At 41.6% G+C, this 14,750-nt stretch overlaps 1 protein-coding gene across 1 annotated transcript in view; it reads right to left on the bottom strand.

Moving 5' to 3' along the window:
* Positions 1-555: 555 nt before the first annotated feature.
* The window catches only part of LOC124775199 (glutamate receptor ionotropic, kainate glr-3-like), a 194,334-nt gene continuing 180,139 nt past the window's right edge, over positions 556-14,750 (bottom strand). Inside the window, exon 8 of the mRNA XM_047250038.1 lies at positions 556-677. Coding sequence (XP_047105994.1) covers positions 556-677 — 122 coding nt within the window. The remainder of the gene's footprint in view (positions 678-14,750) is intronic.

The following is a 14,750-nucleotide window of genomic DNA, read 5'->3' as shown; positions in this document are numbered from 1 at the left end:
GTGCGTGTGATCATTGCTTGTACAGCCCTCTCGCAGTGTCCGGAGCAAGTATGGTGGGTCTGACACACCGGTGTCAATTTGTTCTTTTTTCCATTTCCAGGAATGTACTTTATAAAAATAATTTCTCACTATTATTAGCACCAAAATATAGGGTAGCAGCAACAAAGATTACTGTTGATCACTCAGTATAACGAGGCATTAGTTCTGAAAGATTTGTGCAAGGTATCTAATAATAAAGGAAAATACTCAGACAAACATTCCCTACCATTCACTAGTCTCAATTAGGTCCAATTAAGAAGTTTGGAATCAATCGTTTTACAACCAGGCGCAAACGTACTTCCAAAACACTTTCTGGTTACCATATTTGCATTAAACAAATTAGAATAAAACATGTTACAGCTGAACAGCCCATCCCGACTCCCACCACTTGGTGATAATTAAAAACAATAAACACCTTTCTCCTTTTACAATTTTTCATGTTATGGACAAATGGCAATTACTAAAATTACTAGGAAGAACCAAAAAACTTCCTCTGAATAAAAAAAATTCAAGCACTCAAGATCTCACATGCTCCTTGTGCATGGCCGGTTGTGACTGCACAAGCCGCTTAGGCACTTTGGTCACGCAACCTGTCTCTGCGCCCTTGGCAGGACACTTAAGACTACAAACATCTCGATCTAAAACATAAGGAAATACCATTAACACACAGAAGTTGCTTCAGCAACTAAACCTTGTAACACAAGCCAGAAGGCACTTAAAAGCTTGGAAATTGTCATGAACAAGGGCAGTAGTGGTTAAATTATCCGCACAATTATAGCAAGAGCTCGTATTTCAAATACGTTTTCAAAAGGAACAGAAGTACGAACCATAAACGTACCACCGAATACAAATTTTGCACCTCTACCTTCCAAATATGGTATTGTCATACCATCTTATACTCTGTTGAAACAATTAGAAATATTAACCCAGCAAACAGTTTTGAACTCTGCTTCAACAGCATTTGTTTAGCACTAGAAGTACTGGACTTCGCCGTACCTGTAGTAGTATCATGTGAGTCGGGTTTGACCCACAGTAAGAAACCACCGTTTTGTTCGTATTTGGATGGTGTTTTGAGAGTCGCCATGTTGACAATGCGTTCGGGAAAACTGTAAAGATAACCAAAGAATAATTTAGTCTCTAAAATGAATAGTACACTGTCGAAAACAATTTTCAGACACAAACTTTTTTTTTTAATTTTAGAGAAGAAATTGCAAATCTTTCATCAATCATCATTAAAACAAGTAAGTAACAAAACGTTGAAATGTTTTCCTTTAATAAAAGATCGGAACAGAATCAGACCGTATTGTTTATGTGAGTACAGGCAAATGAGGTAAGTAGTGAGTATTCGTGAAAGATTCTGAAACGCAGAAGGTGGCTAAAATGCTCTCCGGTTTTTTTGCTTATTGTGATCAAGGAACTATAACATAAGGACAAACAACTTCAGTCTATAATTATAACTATTTGGAAATATCTAGAAACAAAGACTTGACAGGATTGCCTAAGCTGGGATGGGCTCACAGTTCTGATATTCGACGAGAGTTTTTGTTTGGAAGCTTTTGGACACTTACTTGTTGCACCTGGAGCATAAGTTTGATGTTTGTTCCCCTATGTTGTTTTGTTGTTTGCAGGGGGACTGAATTTGACATCATATTCTATTTCTGTACTGCCCAGCGCCAGTATAGATTGCCTGCAATGGGAGATTAGCTCCTGTCTGCAGTTTGTAGTGTGCAGCAAGCTCATCTGCTACTCTGAGGAAGAAGTTTGGTCGAAAAGTAGTAGGGGTAAATAACTTTAAAACTTTGTGAGCATTGACCATGGAAAGGTCAAGAATAATGTAAAAGACATGCACAGGCCATCTGTGGGTGCCAGTTCGGGCACTGTAATGTCTAGCCATTTGGTGAATTAAATCTACTAAACCCTTAGTTTCATTATAAAACTTCACCGCTTCTGGAAGTTTCTTCTCTGTATTCTCATTCACCCGACGTCCGGCATGAATGTTACTCAGAACAAGAATGTTTTTATCTTTTCCCCTTCGTATGCTGTGTGAAGATTGTCGCCTGATTTGCAAGTGTGTTGCACACAATGCGTCTTCTCCACTTCGGGCTGTGAGGGAGACCTCTTTGAGTAATCTCCTAAGAGTGCCAAATAAACGTGTTCCTTTTTCTTTCAGCTCATCCTCCAGTTTCTCGGAGGTGAAGAAGCTGTCAGTGGTGATATTCCGTAATGTCGATGCGCCTGCCATCCGCTGTCGCGTAAGACAACTAATAACAGTACCCTAGGAAGCAGTGTAGGAGGACGGGGGTGGGGGTGGTTTCAGCACTGTATAATGGGCTACTCTGTAACTTCCCAATGTCACTCGGAAGATCAGCATGTCACCAGTCCGTAGAAAACGGAAAGCCGCGCTGATGTAAAGTATCGCCAGACCTCCGAATTCTGCATATTTCACATTTGGTCCAAAATGTCGTAACATACATCGACATCACGTGAATAACGTCGAGGCACGCCCAGGAGCTGTTTAGTGTATAAAACGCTGTTACTGATATGAAACAGCGTTATAATGCATATGGGTCAAATATTACCCTCATAGTACAAATGGTATAACGGTAAATTTTTCATACTTCTAGGTGGGCTAGGCGGATGAAAATTTGGTGAGTTGTTCAACCCCATAAAACGACGAAAAGTCACTGGAGCGTTTGGTCCTGTGATGGGAGACAACAAATCGTGGGTCAAAAGTGACGCATGTAACACATCTGGTGTTAACATGTTGACTAGGTCAGTCCCACAATAACAACTCTCAACACAGATCTCGCAGAAAGAAATACGTCACTTTAGCACAACAAGAAAGCACAGAGAATATCCTTTCTATATTCTTAGCGTCACGTTCACGACAACCAGGGCACAATCATAATCAAGCAACGACTCAACCTCTACAATCTCCCAAATAAACCAGTGAGTACCAAGGATATCGAAGGGAGTTACGGCTCACAAAGAAAAATGCGTTTCTGATGGATCTTCGATGTGATTTCTTAAAGCGAATACTTTCATAATAAGTAAGTTACTATAATCCTTTAACCACCAGTACCATGTTTCCTGTCACTTTTTTACAACAAATCATACAACTGACGACGAGCTTTCTAGAGATCCTCAACTAGCTAGTGCTTAGAAACGGGATACACTTATGTACATGTGGGCTCCAACTGGAAGCCAACATGCGTCTCACAACTCTGAACTGACGAGCGATGGCCTGCTTGTGACGTAGGTTGGGACTTTCCATCTCACTGGTCTACGTTAAAACGCACGTTCAGTGTGTCTGACATGCTAGATAATGCTCCGCAAGATCGGAAAGACTTCCCCAACGTGGTTTTTCCACGCTATGACATCAGAAACTCGGCACGCTCAACGTTCGAATGCACGGTCGGTGTAGCGACGGTCTTAGCAACGTCAAGCTGACGCGCCCCATCAGTTTTTCATGGCAATTTCGTGGAACAGCTAACTTTCATATGACACCGCAATCGATTTTCTGTTGAAAACAAACGAATACTATGTTTTAAACATAGTAATTACTCTGAAACTAATAATCTTAGTTTGAAGAGTAAACCGCCATCAAAATCGTCTGCTTCAGAAAAGCGATACCAGCAACAGAAATTGGTGTAATTGCATACGAAAACAGAATGTTGATCTCTGTAATATCTCATTATGTCAGTACATTGTCACTATACGTTTGTTCCTAACAGTATTAAGATATCTTAATGGCCTCGATACAAACTGGACCCAAAAATGCAATTTTCAAAATTTGTCCAAAAAATTTCTTCTTTCCTTTAGCTTTAAATGCGTGAAAATCTAAACCAAAAAATCTTCATTGTTTGTAGAGTTGTAAATGAATACATGTGTTGCGGCACATGCCACATTTGAGATCCTGCACCCATTTCATTCCTTACTTTGTGGCTCTTAGTTTTATTTCGAACCTGCATCTCGTACTTTTGTGTCACAGAAAAGTAATTTTCTCAATCTTAGTTGGTATTGTTCAGTCCATGAATTGCTTGCTTCGGAGCTGTTCGTAGCTTGAATTGCCTTTCATTATTGAGTGTGAAAACTTGTTTCAGTAGCTGTTTCGGAGCGAATTCTGAGGTGATTGTATTTAATTTAGGAATGGAAAAACTATAAGCATCTTATAAAACAAAAATATCAGTCTTTTACGGAAACAGACATACTAATTGCCAAGAGAATGCTAATATTCGTAACCAAAAACCAAGATCTTTGGTGCCAAAAGTGAAAACATATTTCAATTCTATGTACTCTACATAAAATATAGTAAACGTGATTTTAATATGATTTAATTTTTAAGGAAGTAAAAAGTTATATGGTTGTATTCACTCATTACGCTAATGAGTCATTCCAGTCCGGAATTTGGAAGATTTAGGAAAAGACTTGTTTTTGGAAGATTAGTAAAAACAGGAAATCGTGCTGCTCTGATTATTTTTAATGATAGAGTGGATGACAAATTAAGTTACCGAAAGAACTAAAACACCTATGGAGCAAACAGAGCCAAATATGATAAAATATTTGAAGAATGGAGACAGGCAGAGAATAAATAGTCCTTAAAAAGGTCAGAACAATGCACCAAGAGAGCAAGGAAATTATGAAACAGTTTTAAATTACAAAACGAAACCAAAGAAGGTGGAAGAGTAAGAAGTATATTATTCACGGGGACAGTTTCAATTCACTGAAGTCCTTTTAAGATACGAGTACTATAAAGCATTTTTGAAACTTCAATGGTAATTTTCTCAGTTCCTATGTTTAAAAATATATTTTCATGGTAACTCTTTGTCTACTGCTTGAGTCATCTTATAATTTTCACAGTGTTTGCTAATTATGATGGTCTACAGCATACACTACAATTTGTTTGCGAAAGACAGAAAGTTATGAAGTTATAATTTTTTAAGGTTGCAACAGAATGTACAAAAATGGTTCAAGGAACTCAGTTTACCATTAAACAATTTTCACAATGATTGCTTGATGATGTTGTACCTATGCACAATGGCTATACAATCCAGTTTAAATAAATACAAAACATATATACTTGACGAGTTTCAAGGAAACCCTGAAAGTCAACTTTGCTGAAAGGTGAAATTAAGACATTTCCAAACTAGTTATTTATCGAAGTGTCGGCATTTCTCATTGCCTATATGCACATTTCTTCACACAGACAATTACATGGAGTTATCTCTGACGTTTATTGAGGAACAAACATTGGAATTTACCTTAAGTTTACTGAGCAGTAACTAAATCTGTCCCTCAAATAGTTCAGAAAATATCTTAGATGAACATCTTAGCTGAACCCTGCAATATTTACTGCAAAAAATCATCATTGTCTACTCAGGGACATTATATTCCGCTCTTCCACTTCATAAATCAGTGTTGCTCACAGTTACTGTTTTCTGACGGATAACGTACCTGGGGATAATATTTTGTAAAAAGAATTGCACACAACCGTTTACTCTAATCTGAGAACCAAATTCGGCTCTATTTAACCGTTTAATATGGAACACCTCGGTTTCCTACCAAATTACGGTGAACATCAATCACTTAATTTCTTATCTTCATGATGAAGAAAAATCAAACTCTATAAGAAAACAATTTTTGAATTATGTATAGATCAAACTGCAAGAAACGAGCTCATGTCGTAATGATAAACAGACACAACTTCAAATGTGCAGAAACATTGAAACTAAAGAACTAAAGATCAGCAGACAGGTTGATCCCATCTGTAGGTGGTTTATGGAATGAACATTAATTTTTCTTCATTCTATTACTTCCTATAGAAGTTTTATGACTGCAGTAGTGATGACGCCATGTGACTGGACGAAAGACATGTGAAAGGAAGTTGTATTTTTTCTTCAGATCATTTACTTTTACGTAATCCAGTTACCAAAAGCAAACTGCGCACTGATGAAGAAAGGCGGAATGTTAGGCTCTTTGCCTTGTAAATGAAGGAATTTCCGTACTGAACTATGCAGCAGACATTTCTTGCCTTTGCAGTCGGAAGGAAGTTGACGCCAGATTTTATGCCATCAGTAACTACTTTCCCTCCTCACTTAGCGCCTAGAGAAAATAAAGGGGAAAACACAAATTAAGATAAATGTGGAAGAAGCACTGTCTGCATCGTAAAATAGTGTAAAACGAATTTTATTTGTATTCTGTTCTATATGGCTGTCAAAAATATTGTTACAGACAAGTTTCAATGGCTTAAAGGAACAGTTTCGTTCCGCCTGAAATACTACGGTCAGCATTAATAGCATACCGCGAGCGAAACTTCAGTGGCAGAATGTAGACCATGTACTTGTAAATGATAGTAGTACAGTGTTGATTTGTGTTCATGTTAAGTGCCAAAATTTGATCAATACCACATAAGTTTCTTTCCCTGTCTCAGAGACCACCATAAAAGATATGCTTGAACTGGTACCATAAAATAGTTGTTTGTTCATTTTCTCGTTGTCCTCACTGCTGCTAACCTAAGGATTCTGTTCAAATTTTGTTCTTCAAATCTAGAAGCCGAATTTTTCAGGCACCAAATATGTACTTAAAAGGGACATTCCATGAGATGGCTGCTCTGCTTCACTAACACAGATTACATTGCTTATTGCCTATTTAACCTAAAATGTTCTGCAACACCTCTTGACACTGTTTAACTATCTGACCAAGGTATAGTAAACGTCACATTTTGAAGCATCATACACATCAGAGAAAACATCAAATTATATTTATAGATCAACTCTATATTAGTGTTGCTGTTAATAGTGCAGCGCTAGTGTCAGTCCTAGTCTAGGGAAAGGGAAATTTTGTAAAAATTCAATGAAGGCGCGGGTCAGTGATGAAAGGTGAGGCCACTGGGTGAGTATAGTAACAGACGCCAGCCAGCAGGCCAGGCAAGGTAAACATGGCACTCATGGGCGTGGAGGTGTGACGGCCGTATTGCACCCACGATTTGTTTTGAGTGGAGCAACAACGAAGCAGGAAACTGTAGCGTTGCTGTAAGTTACTGCGATGTATGACGTGGGGCACTAGGCCAGAGCCAGGAGTGGCGATTAGTAAAAGGCTGACGTGTGGGAATCTATCCCTGCCACAGTTTCTGTCTCTCTCTGACACTACATCAGAAGCGTGGGAGAAACCAATATAAATACACGGACAATTTTAGCTTGACAGAATGTACCAGGTCAGTCGAGCGTCGGGAGGGACCTGTGCTGGTTTTCACTTATAGGGGCCAGCCTCGCAGCAATGTTATATGTATTCGGCATAAACTTGCACTTTGTTTCTATGTACACTGCTGACCATTAAAATTGCTAGACCAAGAAGAAATGCAGATGATAAACGGGTATTCATTGGACAAATATATTATACTAGAACTGACATGTGATTTCTTTTTCACGCAATTTGGGTGCCAGGATCCTGAGGAATCAGTACCCAGAACAAACACCTTTGGCCGTACTAACGGCCTTGATACGCCTGGGCATTGAGTAAAACAGAGCTTGGATGGCGTGTACTGGTACAGCTGCCCATGCAGCTTCAACACGATACCACAGATCATCAAGAGTAGTGACTGGCGTATTGTGACGAGCCAGTTGCTCGGCCACCATTGACCAGTCGTTTTCAATTGGAGAGAGATCTGGGGAATATGCTGGCCAGGGCAGCAGTCGAACATTATCTGTATCCAGAAAGGCCCGTACAGGACCTACAACATGCGGTCGTGCATTATCCTGCTGAAATGTTGGGTTTCACAGGGATCGAATGAAGAGTAGAGTCACGGGTCGTAACAGATCTGAAATGTAACGTCCACTGTTCAAAGTGCCGTCAGTGCGAACAAGAGGTGACCGAGACGTGTAACCAATGGCACCCCATACCATCACGCCGGGTGATACGACAGTATGGCGATGACGAATACACGCTTCCAATGTGCGTTCAGCGCGATGTCACGAAACACTGATGCGACCATCATGATGCTGTAAACAGAACCTGGATTCATCCGAAAAAATGTTGTTTGGCCATTCGTGCACCCAGGTTCGTCCTCGTGTACACCATCGCAGGCGCTTTTGTCTGTGATGTAGAATCAAGGGTAACCGCAGCAATGGTCTCCGAGCTGATAGTCCATGCTGCTGTAAACGTCGTCGAACTGTTCGTGCAGATGGTTGTTGTCTCGCAAACGTCCACATCTGTTGACTCAGGGATCGAGACGTCGCTACACGATCCATTACAGCCGTGCGTATAAGATGCCTGTCATCTCGGCTGCTAGTGATACGAGGCCGTTTGGATCCAGCGCGGCGTTCCGTATTACCCTCCTCATGCCACCGATTCCATATTCTGCTAACAGTCACTGGATCTCGACCAACGCGAGCACCAACGTCGCGATACAATAAACCGCAATCGCGATAAGCTACAATCCGACCTCTATCGAAGTCGGAAACGTGATGGTACGCATTTCTCCTCCTTACACGAGGCATCAGAACAACGTTTCACCAGGCCACGCCGGTCAACTGCTGTTTGTGTATGAGAAATTGGTTGGAAACTTTCCTCATGACAGCACGTTGTAGGTGTCGCCACAAGCGCCAACCTTGCGTGCATATCACACCATGTTCTTCCTGTTGCTTAAATTTGGCATCTGTAGACGTCATCTTCGTTGTGTAGCAGTTTTAATAGCCAGTAGTATACTTGTTCGGCTATATTCCACCGCAGGGGACAAAACACCGGGGCGGGACGGAACGGCAGCCTGGAACTTGGAGATCACACAGTCTATCTGAAAGAGGGCAGTGACAGCAGTCTGCATCAGGTCCAGGAGGGGCTCAAATCCACTCTAGTCTACGGGCCACGTTCGGTTCCCACCTGGCGTACCGGGGTCCGGGCGAGGCATTGGCGTACCAGGGTCCGGACGGGGTATACGCTGCGGTCGGCGCAGCAGCGCTGTGGCAGTACCAAAGACGGCGGCGGGTGTTGCCATCCGGCAAGCACCACTAGCGGCAAGTTGCTGCACAGCGTCCAGGAGGGCACGGGTTCGAATCCGGTCCTGTCCTGGAAGCAGCGGCGGCCCGAGGGCCCACGGGTGACCGGTACACCCACCTTCGTCCCATAGTCGGACGGAGCCGGCCAAACGGCGCGGAGGGCGGCGAGGACCAGGGACTGTAGCAGTCTTCGGAATCGCAGGCAGCAGCGTGGCGCAAGTCGGAACGCGTCGGCAGGCGACGACGGGGATAGCGGTGGCCGACCTCCATCGGTGGGTGGCCTTGATGACAACATTAGCGGCGTCGGCATACCAGGAGTCTGCTGAGCTGGCTGGACTCTCGGGACATCGGCGGGTAGCACGCTACACTACACTTCACCATCGAGTACTGTAAATTAGCTGAAAATCGATGTTACCGAATACCGCTTGTAATGTGACAATGTGCTGTCTATAGTCAAGGCGCAACGGTAGAGAAAGTGGACGCTTATGCTATCTGTGGGCCAGAATCGAAGGCAAAGAGGAAGTGCTTCCGCCTGGTGGCAGCTAAATTAAAGAACGCCATGCGGGACACAGTGTCTGGCTTGTGCAGCACTCTGACAGCGAAATAACAAAAGAATGGAACTATATAATATTGGTACGTGTACTAAAAATATAAATGTAATTTTACTGTAATATAGTAAAATGCCTGTAATTGGATATTGGAATTGTATGGTATGTTTAATTGTAAATAGAGAACTTGGCACAATATAAAATAATTTTTAGGTGTGGGGGGGTTGGGGGGGGGGGGGGGTAGGGGGAAATTCCCGAGAATGAGAACAGTGTACAGGTTGCCGCGTAATATTGGCGGTAGAAATAAGTTGGCGTAGCTCTGATGCAGAAAAAGTGTTACGTGGCGTAAAAGTGACTGCCGATGTGTGCTACGGTAACGTTGCTAATAGACCATTTAGAAGTGAGCTGAAAATAGATATGGACTTAGTTTATCGTTTTGCTACAAGCTAAATGGACACTAAGGCTTGTTAGGCTCGGTATTTCGACGGAGGTGGGCTGTGAACGGCAAAATAGTACGGTTTTCCGCTCTGAGGTACATGGCACTGCATGGTGCAATGCTGTGTTAATTGTGACGAGTAGCTTGTGCCAACGGCGATGTGTGAAGGAACCAGTAGCCGCATCCTACGGCGTATTGTGATCTCAATAACTGATGAGGTCCATCGGTGAGCTCACTTCGGTAGCAACGAAACAGAAGTTATCTTACAAGAGTATTATTATGAACAGTGGTTGTTATACCGACGCCATTACCAGTACATTTCTATTTTGTGAATCAGTTTGTGTAATAGTCAAACCAAGTTCTCTACAGTGTGTAAAGTTTATAGGCAGTAATAATTTTGTGGTTTAAATTGCTTTCCCCGACTGTAATCAATTATTTAAAGGAAATAGATCATTATTGCCCATATCCAGAGATTTCTATGTGCTGCAACATCAGTGAAAAGTTATGGTGCGTGAGTATCAGTGTAGTTACATTACAAGAGAAAATAGTCGGAATCAACGCTGAAATTGCCAGCACACGCCGCTTCATACAACGGATGGAAGATGCCAGATACTGTGCCACCCTAATTACTATCCAGCTCGATGTGGTGGCTTTTCAGTACATTGCCATAGTCAAAAATGACTCAGTTCCGTCCGAGCAACGTGATTATCAATTACTGTTTTCAGTAACTATATTGACAAGCACATCTATATTGTTCTTTACTTAAACGTTCAAGGAAATTGCTGCCACCACAGTACACATTGTGCCCTCAGCACAATGCAAGCAAGCTCAATACCATCAAATTCAGTAATCACAATTTGTATAGTTTACATTAACCTAAAACAAGTTCAAGCGTTTATCATGTGTGTTTATGTAATGTGAAATGATTTCAGGCTGTGGTATTGTTTTAAATGAATACTGTCCTCCTGCTAGGAAATATCAAACATACAGAATTAAGTGCTCCCTGTTCAGTCACTTCAAAGAGATTATCAGTGCCACTAATAATCAAATATAGACGTAAAAATAAGTTTGTTACCCGCCATCATCATTATTTATTCCCAAAATTCCGTGTAGTAGTTGGATTACCATAGGGTGTCTATTCAAACCTATTACACGCGAGAGCCGCTTTCCAGAAGTCCGATGCCGCATGGTCTGATAATAATACAGGAAACTCCGGCAGTGGCATCACACGCTATATCTCTCTGCGCTGCCCCTCGACGCTCTTGATGTTGCTCGGTCTCCTGACGAAATACGGCGCTTTGGGTCCCAGCTTCAGCTCAGTCCCAGATTTGACCCCTGACCCCGCAACAATAGTAACGAGTAGATGCGAGTCGGCTTTAAAATCAGGAGAAATTTAGAATCAAAATTCTTTGTGTTGGTATGGCGATATGACGTTTTAAAATTAGATTTAACGCAAAAATAGGTAATCACAAAATAAAAAAAAATCTCTTTTAGTTGTCTCGCAGCTGAGAAACTGACAAAGAGATATTGAGGTTCAATCTTCTATCGACGAAGAGGTCATTAGAGACAGAGCACAAGCTCATATGCGGAAATTAAAACGGCCGAGTCCTTTTAAGAGGAGCTATACCGTCATTTGCCTTTACGCGGGTTAAACAAGCCACTATAAAACTTATTCTGGATGAGGGGGGGGGGGGATATTTGAGCTCGGTCCTCCCTATGCGAATCCAGTGTCTTTCCACAGCGCGTCTTTGCTGCTCTATACAGGGTGAAATGTATTTAAACTGACAAACTCTAGGAGGTTGTAGGGGACATCAAAACAAATATTTTTCCCTAATGTCATTTTTTCTTATGAGTAGTATTTATACCGGTAGAGGAAGATTTCTCTGGCGGCAAATTAATTAAACCAACAAACACTTTTCCATTTTTCTATGACCAAGAGACAACACATTAACACAACCCAATTTGAATTACAGTAGATTTTCAAAAATGCCTCCACTGACACGTAAACAAAGTTTACACCGTCGGATTGTGTTCTGTCTGACACGGGCAAAAACCCCAGGAGTATCTTGAGTTGTTCCTGCTGCTGCTATTATCTGGGCTACCAGATCCTCTTCTGATGCAACAGGAGTTGTGTAAACAAGGTTGCGCATCTCTCCCCACATAAAAAAGTCCAGGGGGACATATCTGGGGATCGGGCAGGACATTGTACAGGACCACCTCTGCCAATCCACGGTTTTGGGAACCGTCGGTCCAGGAATCGCCACACACGACGACTCAAATGTGCTGGCGCCCCGTCATGTTGGAGCCACATGCGTTGTCTTTTAGGGAGCGGGACGTCTTCCAGCAAGTCTGGAAATGCTCTGGCGAGAAAATTGTAATAGTGCCTGGCATTTAATGGCCTAGGTAGCAGAGACGGCCCAATTAAACAGTCCTCAATAACACCGACTCACACATTAACAAAGAACCGCACTTGTTGATCAATCCGCTGTGCGGCTCGTCCGTTATGGTGTGCTACGTAGTACGCACCAACCGTATCAGTGTACTCACTCCAAGTGTATCGCTCCATTAGTAAACAGAGACAGTGCGCTACTACACTGGTGGACAGCAGTAGCCTACAACTGAAGAGCGTAAGCTCTAACAACTAAAGATCGTAATACGGCCTCTAACAACTGAAGAGCGTAATACCGCCTCCATCGGTTTAAATAATCTTCATAGGAAAAAATGACATTAGAGAAAAATATTTGTTTTGATGTCCCCTACAACCTCCCAGAGTTTGTCGGTTTAAATACTTTTCACCCTGTAGAAAAGGTGTAGTTGTCCAAACGCCATGTCATGTTGCATTAACAAACAGAAACAACACAGCGCGATCCTGGCACGGAGAAAGAGAATTGTTTTACAATCGTTTTACTGCAATTGGCTTAGGACGTCATGTGAAGAATGGGCACCAATATTACTTTCACACTGCGTCACGAAGCCATACACTTCCAATATTCTGTACAAAACTAGAAAATAAGATAAGCGAAAGTGGAAAATTCTTAAGTAGTGATGTCATTATTCTGACGAAAAATCTGTAGAAAAAACTAATATCTATGACAAAACTCTCCCGAACTATTTAGTAAGAAGTAGAAACAGTCCGCCAAAGAACTTCACGTGCCCCTTTGGAGTTTGCGAAAAGTTGTGTGTTTCCATTCGACTGTTGGCTATTGACGTCGACGGTTGGTCGTAAGTATTCATTTGGTGAAGGCCTACCGGAGGGGACTACAAGAGAACTGTTTTCGTTTATTGTGTATTTCTCAGATCTACAATTACGACGGAGAAATTAAATGGAAAATCTGTTTAGCAGGCTCTCTGAAGAACTTTTAAATTATGATTGCTGGCACAAAAGATTTTATGAAATATAATCATTATCACTGAAAGACAATGGAAAGCTATGGTTTTGTGTTTCCATAGCCAGACTGATACCATTGGCTAGATCTAGCTGGACAATCAATAACTCGTTTGCTTTACCTTTACGCACAACCGGTTTCTAGTTTCGCACTGATTACTAAGTACAATACAGGAATACTGCATATCCGAATATGACATACTGGTAACTGCAACTGTCGTTTTACAAAACGAACGTTTGATATACGAGGCGGGGCAAAAGAAGTATTCATTGAATACGTTCAGAAATGTTAGAAGAACAAGAAGATGAATCATGGTTTATGACACTCAAGATTTTAAACATGGCTGAAACAGCAACTGTTGAAATTCTTCACGGTAAATGATGACAGCCAAAACAGTTGCAGGAGAAAGATTTATTAAAATTCTTGACCAAAGTTTCGGTATATATAAATATACCTTCATCAGAAGTAAATAATCCTGAACAGGAAGACACTTTCATTAGCAAAAACTTAGCATCGGAAATGAGAAATTAAAAACACTAAAGCTTAAGTAGCCGTAAAATTAGCAGAGTAATACATGCACAAAATCTTTTAGTTACTTACTAAAATTATATCCTGCAATGGATATCAATAAAACAATTGTGCTAAAGACGTCGTCAATAGTTAAGACATCATCTCTACTTGTACAACATGATTATGGACACAAGGTCAATGCGAACACAGTTTAGCACCAGTACTTCACCTACGAACTATCGTGACGAGAGTGTGAAAGCGATAGGACAGATGATATCGCCGAGAGAGGGCACTTGTGGTATGTGGCAGACACTCGAGCACATTAAAATCCATGGATGCATACACAAGCGCATCAGACTTATTAAAAGTTGTGCTAATTCAAACTTTCTATCACACATTGACTCTTCTGGAAAAGTACTCTGGAAATAATCACTTGAAATTGCAATATCCCGCAACTCGCTGTAATAGAGGCATATTAAATTAATGGTGCTATCTACTTAGGCCATGAGGAATTCCGAACAACTTCTCCATTCTAGAATTAAATTTTCACTCTACTGTGGAGTGTGCGCTGATGTGAAACTTCCTGGCAGATTAAAAACGTGTGCCGGACCGAGACTCGAACTCGGGACCTTTACCTTTCGCGGGCAAGTGCTCTACCAACTGAGGAATTAAAGCTGTGAGGACGGGGCGTGAGTCGTGCTTGGGTAGCTCAGTTGGTAGAGCACTTGCCCGCGAAAGGCAAAGGTCCCGAGTTCAACTTCTCCTTATTATAGAGAACATTTGATATTTCTTATAACAATTAACAACTATGATATGAACTGTGTGGACTTAAGCTTGCCTC

The sequence above is a fragment of the Schistocerca piceifrons genome, chromosome 2 (assembly GCF_021461385.2).
Source record: "Schistocerca piceifrons isolate TAMUIC-IGC-003096 chromosome 2, iqSchPice1.1, whole genome shotgun sequence".
Lineage (NCBI taxonomy): Eukaryota > Metazoa > Arthropoda > Insecta > Orthoptera > Acrididae > Schistocerca > Schistocerca piceifrons.
The sequence above is the reverse complement of the archived record's forward strand: the minus strand, read 5'-3'. Positions and strand labels throughout refer to the sequence as shown.